This window comes from Sprattus sprattus (genome assembly GCF_963457725.1).
Source record: "Sprattus sprattus genome assembly, chromosome: 1".
NCBI lineage: Eukaryota > Metazoa > Chordata > Actinopteri > Clupeiformes > Clupeidae > Sprattus > Sprattus sprattus.
The window spans coordinates 7,016,049-7,029,392 of NC_137920.1; the positions used below are offsets into that span (position 1 = coordinate 7,016,049).

At 40.2% G+C, this 13,344-nt stretch overlaps 1 protein-coding gene across 1 annotated transcript in view; it reads right to left on the reverse strand.

Annotated features, from left to right (window-relative positions):
* Positions 1-6,685, reverse strand: part of LOC308370754 (NACHT, LRR and PYD domains-containing protein 5-like) — a gene marked incomplete at both ends in the record, with an annotated part of 39,803 nt that extends 33,118 nt beyond the window's left edge. The window contains 3 exons of the mRNA XM_080845458.1: positions 3,664-3,808; positions 4,036-4,160; positions 6,613-6,685. Of these exons, the coding sequence (XP_080701584.1) occupies positions 3,664-3,808; positions 4,036-4,160; positions 6,613-6,685 (343 nt within the window). The remainder of the gene's footprint in view (positions 1-3,663; positions 3,809-4,035; positions 4,161-6,612) is intronic.
* Positions 6,686-13,344: the final 6,659 nt, after the last annotated feature.

Below are 13,344 nucleotides of genomic sequence, written 5' to 3' on the forward strand. Positions count from 1 at the left end.
GTCAGAGCTGAACGCAGCCCAGGTCTTCTTTAGTCTATGCATTTATTTCACACGTCTATCTCTGCTACCCTGCTAGCTAATGTTTACATCCTAGCTGCTACATGCTAAAGATTAAGATTGACTGAGTTACTTCGGTGTTTTCCCGAACAAAGTAATCAAGGAAACGTACCCGTACCGGTTCGACTTCTTGACACTCCAGTCACAGTTTGTCTTCGATGGAATGACAGAAATTGCATATAATTATCTCCAAGCTTAATCTGGGCATAGACAACACTGGACCATTCTACCAGGACATTGTGCCGACTCAAATGCACACTACTCGGCGTGTGGCTGGAGGCGGAGTCTACCCTAGGCATGAGGGGAAACACCGCCCACGCATCCACTGTACGGCGCTTTCAAATCTGAAAACGACCCGCTCTCTGTTCACAGCTGTCTATGGTGCAGAGTCACGGTGACGTAACCATAGGAACAGCTCAGTTATTAAACCACTGATCTCTGAAGTCTGGATGTAGGCGTTGCTGTTTGTAACGCTTTGGTGATCTGATATGGTGAAATATTTCAACCAGTTCAGTATTTCTTGGCCATGTTTAATATTATTAATATATTTCCTTACCTCAGGAACTTCACTGAAGTAGGCACACACACACTCAACTATATGTGTTTCCTTTCCACAGAAACTTCACTGTAGCCTACTGAAGCCATATTCATACAAATGGCCATAGTTTTTGAATGGGGTGACGTCATCAGTGGTTGCCCAACATGGTGTCAGGATAATAACCTCACTCTCAACATCAGCAAGACTAAGGGGATGATTATGTACTTTAGGAGATGGCAGGAGGTGGAGCATGCATCAACTGATCTAAGGTGGAAAAGTTCAGCTGCTTCAGGTTCCTGGGGGTGAACATCAGCAATTGTCTGACCATTCTTCTGCCATGTTTCCCCTCCCCTATTACCACTTCTAGGAAGACAATGTTATTGTTTTTGCACTATATAAATTAATTGAATTGTAGTCAGTGGTTTAACAGCCTTGGTCAGTGAAGGAATCATTCATATGACGAAGAGGTTGAAACTATAATGCTTTTATGTGCGTATATCATCATGTGCTATTGTGCTTCATAACTACATCTCTGACGTTTATAACAAACCAAACAATTGAAAATTCAGTTGAAAATTGAGCAAGTTATGGTTATTTTTAAAATACATTTTTAGATCATGAGTATTATAAGCCAGCGCAAAACGGGCAACCACTGATGACGTCACTCCCATTCAAAAACTATGGCCATCTGATATAGTTTGTGAAGTCTAACAATGTAAAATAAGCGTGTTATGATTGAATTTTTGACGAGAAATCAATGTTAAATTGTAAGAATATAACAACTAAACAGTTTTTCATGAAGCAGAACACAAGTTATTACACATATTTTGGTAAAATGGAACTGATGACGTCACCCCATTCAAAGTGAGTGAGGTTTTCGTTCCTCATAATCATACTTTGTGAAGTCAAACGATGTAAAATAAACATGTTATGGTTGCATTTCTAACGAGAACTCAATGTTTACTTGTAAGAATATAACAGAAAAACAGTATTTAATGAAGCAGAACACAAGTTATTACAGACATTTTGGTATAATAGGAGTGAATGAATCAATGAAACACCCTTGCAAATCGAAAAATGACGCCTGATAGGACCCAATGAAATAACATTGCACGTCGAAAATCGACGCTAGAAGGCAGATATTACGTCGGTTTTTGACACTTTTCCGACTGACCAAGCTTCAAATTCTGACGAGTTGGGAATGAGAACGTGTTGTTATGATAATATTCTAGAACAACTCAGCAATAAAACAATGAGACTAAAAGGAATGTAGTAAAACAAAGTGTTGTATTAAAATGAAATATAAAGACACTAAAATTAAATCTAGTTTTAGAGGTGCTCAGACTTTGTACAAAAACACATTTTGAATATTTTGGAAGTTTTCTTTTTAACTCTGAACCTTGTAAACAAAGGTGTTTGCTCCAAAAAGGTGAGTTTAGCATTCAAAAAGTGTGTGTGGTTTCTATACTAATTATAAGTAATATAGAAAGTTACACTTTTCTTCACTTAGACCTAAATGCATATTGATGAGAGAGGTGTGAACATTCTGGTACATCTTGGTCAAAGACAATGGCCAGCACGTAATGGCCCTTGAATGTCTTTGTGGCCCTCTCCCCCCTACAAGTTTTCTTAACACATCATGACCCAATAGTAATCACTGAATTACCATTCCCTTATCATATGAATGGTTGTCATTTGCTAATGGGCGGGTCGTAGGCTCCTGAAACCTCACTCACAGACTGAAATGTACAAAGGATTAGTTATATTCTCCTTACAAAGTGATTATTTATATTTTAGTTTCAAACTGTAAACATTTTAAAAGGAAAGGGTTTAAGGTTGCTGTAGGCGTTAGTTTCATGTTTGTAGGACAAAAACTCAGAGATTTTTAAATCTATTAATCAAAATACAACTAAAGTGCCCCACGGAGCACCTTGGGGCTAGAAGGGTTAACTATGACAAAAATGCGATTAATTGCGCTTAAATATTGTAATCTTTTAACAGCACTAATTCATACATATGTTGTAGAGATTCCGCTTAGTTGTGTTCACCTACACAGCAAAATCGCCAGTGTTAATTCAACTCCCATAGTGTTAAATTCAACACTTTTCCAGTACTTATATAATCCTCACTGGTTCAGAGTTAAATCAACACTTTGCAAAGTGTTAATATTTTAACTACATTGTGGTGTTAAAAATCTAACACTTTAAGTGTTAATTTCTACACTGTACTGTGTTAACTCTTTTCACTGGGAGTGTTATTTCATAACACTTGTGGTGTTGTTTAGGACACTTTTAAGTGTTCACTATTACACTGGATAAGGTTAACTCTTTTCACTGGGAGTGTTAATTCCTAACATCCATGGTGTTATTTATAACACTTTTAAGTGTTCATTTTCACACTGAATTGTGTTAACTCTTTTTCACTTAGTGTTACTTTAAAACATTTACAGTGTTATTGTATGACACTTTAGAGTGATCTATGAGTTTTTAAATTCTAATCTGTATTTATTGTCTTATACTTAAAGCACATTGAAGTGCAATTGTGTTACTATCAGTGAAAAAAAAACAGAAAGATGACATTACAATTACAATTTTAATACATTCCAAGCACCATCAAAACATTGTACTTTTACAAATAAAATAATGGCACAATGTAAAGTCCATTGTTATTGCCATAAGAACTTTGTAAATCAAAGGGCTTGTAAATTTCAATAGAATCTGCTCTAATAACATAGTTTTCATCGGTTTCAAAGACTTGATAGGCATGGAAATGCTCACTGAACTTTTCAACAAAAAGCTTGTTATCTATAAAGAAGGTGACACTATTGACCAAAACACGGATATATGCTTTTGATTATGGCTACTCAGAGCGCAAAAATCGTCCAACAAGGGTGAACTTGGACACGACTGGCAATAGTATAGGCCTCAACTCCATTCAGACTCTTTGTCTAATAAGAAACATTCCTTTAATTTTTGGTGACATTGTGCCAGAAGGAAATCAGAACTGGACCTTGCTATTGCTTTTTCTACAAATAACGTAGTGGGATTTGAAAAGTTCATCAAAAGCACCCAGTGAGCTGGTGGCTTGGCAGGGGATGAGTTGTTTGTCCACTGCGATGTAGAAGGTGTCAATACTGCTTTGGGTTCGGCCAACAGCAAGGATGTATGGTTTGCCAGCTCTTTCTTGCAGGTGTTCATCGATGCTGCAGCATGACTAAAAACAAATAAGATACAAAAAAAAACACACATACACTGTTCAGTAATGCCGAGTATAAATTACCCCTTTAGTTTTAAATCATGTTCCTTACTGGACTCCTGAACAATAGGCCTGTACTAAGTCTTGTCAAAAACATACTTCACATGGAGAGGAAAAAATTGAAAGTTCAGAGCTAAAAAGTGTCTTTTAGGACTTTAAAAAGTGAGGGAACATACAGTATTTACCTTGTGAAAGTGCACCGTTTTGTCTGCTGCAACCCTTGGACTTATTTTGGTCCTCCTCTTCCGTCCAGCTGAAGGTGGCAAAAGATGAAGCAGTAGCAGCACAGAAGCCATGTCACTGTCCCAATCTGTTTGGGGTGGAATTTACCAGACAATTTATTAAATGAAAACATTAAAATAAATATTAGTATTGTCAAAAAACATGCAGCGAAGCGTCCAATTGTCATCATTCTCTGCAAGCTTCTCTGCAGCTTTTAGCAAATGACACAGGTCAGTTGACGGAGTCAGCTGTTTGGCCTCTTTGATGAATTTTGGCTTGAATGAGGTGTTCCACTTTTCAAGCAACCTGGTGGCTGTTTCAGCACCAAACAGCAGCAGGAAGTCTTGATTGACCTGTTAATCATACACAAGTGTTACATTTAGTCTACATTGCACCAAATGCTGTCCTTCTTATAGCTCCCAACAGCACCCTGAAGCTTCAAAGAACAAGGATATGGGCTGATTGGCTCCAAATATTTCCTTTAATGATACAAAGAGGTAATTTTAAGCAATATGGGAAATACCAGGAGCCCGGGATGACCAATGATCACATATTTAACTGCTACTATCCAAGTGAGCAAAACAATGATCAAGTCTAGAAAACGAGTGTTGAAAATGTCAAATGTATGACTTACTAGTCCTTTGACATCCAAAAAGCGTGGAAATGTTTTGAAGACATCTGCAGTTCTTTGTGGGTCATGGACTAGGTCCTGGCGATGTTGGATTGTAATTTTCATCCTCTGAAATACACTTGCTTCATCAGTAGAGTGAACAAGAAATGAAATGGCCTCCTTGCAGAATATAACCATAAAGTCACCTGAAACAGACTAAATAACTTTGCTTTTATCTTTTTTATTATTATTTTAGGCCTACATTTATTTAGGGCAATATTATGGTACTGCATCTTGGATTAGTAAGTCTGCACTTCTTTGTGTTAATGCTAGACTAAATTAAACAAGTCTGCCGCAACAGTGATACAGCTCTTACCAAGATTGATCAATAATAGAAGTATTTTTTTTTTTAAATATGAGACACAATAGTCTACAATAAACTGTGTTACAGGTATAGCCTAGTTTTTAAAAAGATGAGCTACATCCAGTCTTGTGATATGAGGAGCTGATACATAAGCAACATATCTTGTTAAGCCTCTTAGGATATCTTACCTTCACTTATGAATTCCAAATAAGTGAAGCTGGCGTGCAATTTGATGTACTTCTTTACACTGAGGTATTTCACTTTCAGCAGCATGTCCTAAAACTGCACCTGGTGGCGAAAGTAGGGAACGGGGGTGAAAAACTATATTACCATATATTTAACCCATGGTTTAAGTGGCAATGAAGTTTGTTGCATCCAACAATGTGCGCTTAACACGCTTCCTACTTTATATAACTAAACATCCTTAGTACATTGATAAGTGAATTTCTTACATTTGAAACCGGCGGTTCTAACATATGCACAGCTCTGTCTATGACATATTGCTGTCGATAGCTAGTCGTTTTTTCATATGGCATGCTAGGCTAGATGTTGCATAAAATATCGGCGGCATCGACGACCCTCCCTCCACTGATATATTTCGTTTAGTGTAAAACACTGAATAGTAGCCTATTTCGCTGAAGCCATAGCAAATGGGAAAGTCTTCCCTCTGTCCATGCTAATTACTGCTGCTTCCCTTACCATTAGCAAGCAATCATCCCTATACTGCGTTATCCTTACATGCGTTTGGTCAAGCAGAGTTAAGCGTAACTACTTCGACGACAAAACTTGACTTGAACTGTCTTTATATGAGATTCTTACCTTTTTTAACAGAATATTCCTGACAAGAACGTTCTCTCTCCCCTTTACAGCTATGAAAATGAGTAAATTACATATCTATTTCGACCTCACTCAGACTGTCACCACGGTCTATACCATGAATGATACCTCTTCTCGTTACCCATCTCGAGACCATAATACCAAAAGGGTCATGTGAGTGACCGGGGGCTGACCCCGCAGCATAAAGCACGTCCGGGGACACGCCCCCTTTCTCTTGCCTTTCTCGCCTAATCTCAGACCAGGTAAGTGTGTGTTAAGGAAATATCCCTTGGCTGTTTGGACTCCACAAGAGATCAATCCGTTCCTTCGCGGCAGGCGCCTAGTGTCCCTGTGGATTGTGTGGTAAGTCCGTATTATATTGTTGAAAGTGAAAGTTGGGCAGTGGGAATTGTTTGTTCACTTCCCTCGTGTCGACTCGTTAAGTAGTGTATTCGTGCACAGTAAAACTTTGTTTGCTAGGCCGTAGTTGTGCTCAACACTTATTAAGAGCCTGTGTTTGTCGTTTGTTTAAGCGGTGCGTTCGCGCACAGTAAGCCTTGCTGTTTGCTAGCGTATTATCGTGCCCACTCGGTGGGCCTGTTTCTTTTGTTTAATTAAGCAGTGCGTTCGCGCATGGTCAGCCTTCACTGTCGCTGGGCTGAGGCGTTCCAGGCAAGAGAAAGGGGGCGTGTCCCCGGACATGCTTTATGCTGCGGGGTCAGCCCCCGGTCACTCACATGACTCACTCACTTTTGGTATTATGGTCTCGAGATAGGTAACGAGAAGAGGTATCATTCATGGTGTAAACCGTGGTGACGGTCATCGTTCGGTCTCATAGATCCATAGTTATGGACATAACTTACGTTCTCTGTCGAGATCACCTTACCACAAGCTGCCAGCTACTAACGTTATGACAAATTCAAATTCTAACGTCTGCGAGTACCCCCCCCCCGCCGCCTCTTCATTCAAAAGGAATAAAATGGCTCGCATTTCTTTTATAACATTAAGAACACTGTTAAGCACTTATTATATGTACATTTATTTTCTCTGTAAAAACCTGTGGAAGATGGTCAGCTTTACTTAGGCAGGAATCCTGGCGTTTAGGCTACCACACAATTTATTAGTAACCTAAGCTTCCACATTGGCAAAATGTTGCGTGCTTTAGATAAGTACCATTATTAAAAATTATAATATTTAGGCCTAATTATGATTTAAATTAAAACAAACTTTAAATTCTAATGGATGGTTCTTACCTTAACAACCTCCACGATTGATCTCGACATCAAACTTATAGCAGCCTCTTCATGCCCAAGAGCGCGTAAAAACCGGATGTAGAAATCAACTCCAAATAAGTGATGGGTAATGACTCCTTGAAATAACCCCAGCTACAGAGCTTTTTCAGCACTGTAAGTGTAACACAGGGTGTCTGCAGGTTTCAGCAAGTGCAATTTTAGACTTTTCTAGACCTTTTTTAGACCATCATGGGTTCAATTTAAGACCTTCACGGAGTATCAAAAAAAGAAATAACAAAGCCAGACTGCGGTCAATTGACATTTATTGTCAATGAAACAAACATATATACATCCATTATTTTACATGCTTCTAAGCTGTGCACTTTTGGTGGCAATTTCATCCTCCAGAACCTTAAGCTGTTAGAGTTTGTCTTTAGCAGCCCTCCTCAGAGCATTGGATTTTGAGAGGAGCTCTGCCATTTTGCTGCCAGCCTTGCCCTCTGCTTGCTCTGCCAACTGAGCCCAATAGGCTAGGTGCACGAAATACTTAGTGTGGGCTGTTTGTTTCCTGTTTAGCCAGGTGTGTTTGAACCTGCCACTATTCTGAATGTAATTAGTGTCTACAAGTCCTTCTTTATCGTAATGCTGATTCACTAGGTGCAACACCTAACCAGGTCCGTGTAGACGCTAATTACATTCAGAATAGCGGCAGGTTCAAATACACCTGGCTAAACAGGAAACAAACTGCCCACACTGAGTATTTCGTGCACCTAGCCTATTGATCGCAAATGCTGGACGCAGCACTAGAACTAGTACTACCGGTAGAGGTATTATTTCTGCTAGCTGCAGAACAAAACTGGGCTATACCATGCGAATTTCGCGGCGCATTTGCCGAGTCCTGGTGCTTACTTGACTTTGTGTGCGATTCCAGTGCCTTAATGCCCAGGGTCCCGAGTTTTAGAGTTCTTTTGCAGAGAATGCAGTAAGCCTCACTGTCGTTGGGAACGCGTTTCAACCAGTCCGAAAATTCCGGTCGCGAGAGTTATCATTGAGTTTGCATTTCCCCATCTTCTTCTGCCATTTAGTCGTCTTTTACTTCATAACTTCCCGCCTTGCTCGCACACGGAATCAAAATACTTGCTACTGCAAGTGACGAGAGTACATTTCCGTTTCACATCCGTAGTTTTCTTATTACGTTCCACTAACAGCAACATGTCATGTAGAACTACACGGACCATAACTGTGCCCATTACAGGAAAAGAAAAAACAGAACGGCGTGGAAAAGGACGTAAAAAAATATATTTTTGCATTGAAACGTAGGTCTTAAATTACTCAAACTCAGTTTTAGACATACAGTGCAAAAAATCGCTATATTTTAGACTTTTTTAGGCCTTAAATGGAAAATGTGTAATTTTAGACTTTTTAAGACTTTTTAAGACCCCGCGGACACCCTGGTAACAATAACTCTAAAATCAACACTTGTTAACTCTGAATAGTTAACACCGAAAATTTTAACTCAAATTAACACTACCGATTTTGCTGTGTACAAAGATTACTGAGTGCTTTTCACGGCTCGGGTTTGCAAGTGCCCTCACAGTAAACCCTTGTGGTTATAGGCCACACGACCAAAAGAATAGTTCAGAAAATCATGTAAGTATGCCTTATAGCCTTATAGTATGTTCTAGCTGAGATACGAGAAGGAACCTCGGGATGCACCCTGAGATCGCCTGAACGTACTGTCTTTCTAAAATGAGAGAGAAGACCAACTCACCTTTTCTACGCAGTTGTCAGTGTAACGGTGCGGTTGCCAGTTACAGCAACTGTAAGACATTCTGAGGTAAAAAGAATCACACTGGACAGTGCGGGGTACGAGCTAAGTGTTTATTCACACAAAAACACCATTAGCAGATCTCACTGTGATCGGGACGGTATCCAGGAAGATACACACAACAGGCATACTTTGACTAGTATTTTTAATTAAGTTATTGAGTATCACTGTTTGGAGTTTTTGTTTTCTCCATTCTGGCCTGTTTGCCGGCTCACACTGGATAATAAACATTTGCCAATTTTCTAAACCACGTCTGAGACACTGACTGTGTCCCAATTCGACCCCTTGAGCCCTTTGAGCCCCGACTTTCAGTGCTTAGGGCGCCACACTGACAAAATCAGCAGAATCCAGAGCACTGAAAGTGACCGGATGATGCCCCAAAAACGGTCAATTAAGTAGTGTGATTTGATGCTCACTACTCGCCCCAACGGGCGCCATCTTGGCTACGTACGGAACCAGGAGGAGCCCAAGCCAGCTTTTCACTTTACTACGAAAACAATGGCGGACATGATGGTTACGGTGGCTACGGTGGCAGAGGCTGTAGATCACCAGGCTACAGACCATAAATGTAAATATCAGCAGTAATTATACAACTGTACTGATATTAAATGTACTACTAAAATGCCATTATCAAATTAAAGCCAGTGACATGAGTATTTTTGGTGGCTTTCACGATGTAAAGGCTACCGACAGTTAGCATACCAAGCTAGGTAGCATTACCATTAGAATTGCATGGCAGATATGCTAAGCTATCGGGCTATTCCCCCACCCAGTGCCTGTAGTTAGAGACCGACGAAAGTGCATCTAAATCGGAAGACTTTTCGCTTGGCGAGGGGAGGCAGGTGGCATGCTCCAGGCGCTCGTTACAATGGGCCAGTTCAACGACAGATGGCTATGTCAGTCATGGGACAGTGTTAAACAACTGTACTGATATTAAATGTACTACTAACATGCCATTATCAAATTAAAGCCAGTGACATGAGTATTTTGGTTGATTTCACGATGTATAGACTACCGACAATTAGCATACCAAGCTAGGTAGCATTACCATTAGAATTGCATGGCAGTTATGCTACATAGCTGGCTATTTAGTTTTCGTGGGACTCGTGAGCAGATTTGCGTCCGTCACTTCCACCAGGTGCTTAACGTCAGTGTTCTATTTGATAAAGCACCCCTGAGCGACGGGGAGTGCACTGTAGATGTCAGGACCCTGTACTACAGGACACTATTTTACAGTGTCCTGTGCAAAGTGTCATTTTGGGACACACTGACTGCCTCCACTACTTTCCATCGCCGCAAGGTCCCGGCTACAGTCAGGTTTTGCTGTACCAGATGCGACGGGCTTTCTTAGGCGTGAGGCGTCCGGTACAGGCTGCTGAATCAGACCTGTGAATAAAGGGAGGTGTGTTGCTGACGCGGGGGGAACTCACTCCATTAACGGACTCCGAGGCGAGTGTTTAGTATTGATAAACTCCTCAAAGATTTATTTTCATAGAGGACAAAAAGATAAACACAAGCCAATTACAAAGCAGCTTAAAAAGGGTACTCCCGTGTAAATATAATTACCAATTCAAAAGATAATCCACTTCTTCAAAGTGGCCTAGCTCTAAAAGTCAGATGTTCAAGACCCCATCGCAACAGAGCGAAAACACAATGTGTTCGCCTTTTTATTACCATCCTGCAGGCTACAGACCTTTGCCTTATTCAGTCATAAATCTTTCGATAGATTGCTCAATGCCTTCTCCCTATGTCCTCCTTAATCATGCGTCTCACACGTCTGTGTCCCTTACCCAAGCCTCTATATGGTATACTTCCTGATTTTCTCTGACTTACACACTTGAGAATATATCAGCACTTAAAATATATACATTGTTCTACAATAGGTATTCACACGAAAACCTTTTTCACACAGTATGTAAGTATATTTCACTCTTCAGATAGTTATCTGCAAGCTTATATGGATATAGGCTTGTCCAACATGACTCAAGCAATTTCATACATTTGTTATATGATAATAAAACATGATTCAAGCTATTTCAGAAAGCATACATTTGTTATATGATTATGAGACATGATTCAAGCTATTTCAAAAAGCATACATTTGTTATATGATTTTCAAACATAACCCAAGCTATTTCATCAAGCATACATTTGTTATATAGTTTTTAAACATAAGCCAAGCTTGAGATGTCCCCGGATCGACGCCTTGGCTGGCGGGTCCACTCATCCGCGGCTCATTCAACAATGTACACATATATTATATATATATATTCTTTTATTCACGTATATTAACTATATTATATATATACTGTATATGTATATATATGTATATACACCTTTAATGACACCGACAATCCTGATTGGTTCCTTGGCCAGGCCTTCTCAATCCATGTTTGGACGTTCATGACTGATCACTTGGCCTTGCTGGGGCTCTTTTGCCCACTGCTAGCGGAGACGGCTGCTGCTGCTGGAATCTCCCTTCTAAAGGTTTGACCATCCACCCTAGAAGACAACTATTATTAGTGTGTTGAGCCACATTATCCTTCATTCATCACAGGGAGCCACTGACTTGCCTTAATCTGCACCAAATGGTGACAGTCAAACACACACATAGTTTGCCCACATCATCATCACATTTGTGCATTGTTTGCTGTTTCCCTGGTTTTGACAAGGAGGAGATGGACAGCTCTGCTGTTGTGTGTTGACACTCTCACAGCTTTCTCCAGTTTGCAGTGGAGATTCAACACACACAGACACACACATATACACACACACACGGCAGCCCAAACACACTCCACTGTACCGCCCACACAGGACCCTCACAGCATCACGCACAGACGCCTCAGAAGGCCCTAAACACAGGAAATGTGGCAGATGGATCTCCTTTTATATAATACATTTGAAATTGATAATGCACAGCATTTACAGTATGTATGTATACATTTACATATCTTAAATAACCAAAAGAAACTTAAGAATAGGTCAACAAACTATCAAAGTGGGGTCCAGAGACCCATAGCCTAGGGATCCTTTTCCTTGATGGGGTGCCAGAGGGTCCCTAGACTATAATTTTGACTATAATCCACACCATAAGTAACAGAATGTATGACTGATTTGGTAATGGGTTTCATACTATTTTTGAAATAAAACATTTAAACTCAAAAATCAGATGCCTGGAAAAGAAGCCAGAAGATCCCTCCCTGGTCTATTTTGTGGCAGATTAGAGGGTCCTTGATATAAGAGATTTGATAACTGCTGTGCTAAATAATATGTCACAGGTCATACACATTTTGACCAATGGATTTCCATGACTTTTCAATGACCAAATTTCCATGACCAAACATTTTGTGAAACCTTGGTGTATACATGAAAAAGTGAAAAAACTATGAGAATTCCAAAGCATACAGTATACAAAAATATGCAGTGAAAGCTCTGTGTCATAAACGTAGTGCATTTTGTAAGCATTTGAATATGCTTCAATAGGCCATTGAATGCTGGGCGTGTACAAAAATCCCAAATTAAAAAATAATAATTTTGAGAAAATGAGGCAGAACACCAACACACATTTTTTGGGAAAAACGTTAGTTTCATGTTGTTAGATGCTGTCTATTTTTTGCTATAGCTTGCCAAAAATTGCACAAAATGGGTTTTCATCCATTTTCTATATCTGCAATATCTTTAAAAAAATCTTCCAGACAATTCATCACATAGTTGTTTATAGAGAGCATACTTATGAACGTATGTGTACAATATCAAGTCTCTAACTTTTACATTGAGCTTTCCACAGAACTTCAAAGATACTGCCACAGAGGGTAGAGTACAATTTCCGCGCAAATTCAAGACCCCCGAATATTATGATACACCCAAGCCACACCCTTGGAAGTCCATAATCTTCAAGAAATGGTATCAGATTTTAAGCCTAAAAAGTCTGAAGGAGCTCGCTTAAATACTTTTCTAGTCATGGCAATTTGAAAATGGCTCTTCAGAAAACGCTGCTAAAAATGAGTCTGAAAAGGTTGCTAAATCTATGTTCTCCATTCGCTACAAATAATGTCAGAGGTGGGATGGCTTCCCCGTGAGGTCATCGGAAGCGTGGACGTAAAACTGTATGAGGGACCCCAGGTAGGTTGACCCCTGTGTCAGAGCCCCATAGATGGGTGAAGCACTTGTGTGAGTGGGGGGAGGAGGGGGGGGCAATCTGAATGGGAGAAGTACGGTGGGTGCGCAATGATCGCTATGTGCATGAAGCCTAAGGGTGGAGGGCAGTGTGACAGAGTGCCGTCACTACAGACGAGTATGTGCTCTGATTGCCACCCCATGGAGCCTGGCTCATTGGTTGCAGTCAGTGTGCATGTTTGGCACCCTGTAGACCCAGGTTCAAATCCATGTGGGGTGACTACACTCTCCCTTCGCTACAAACTG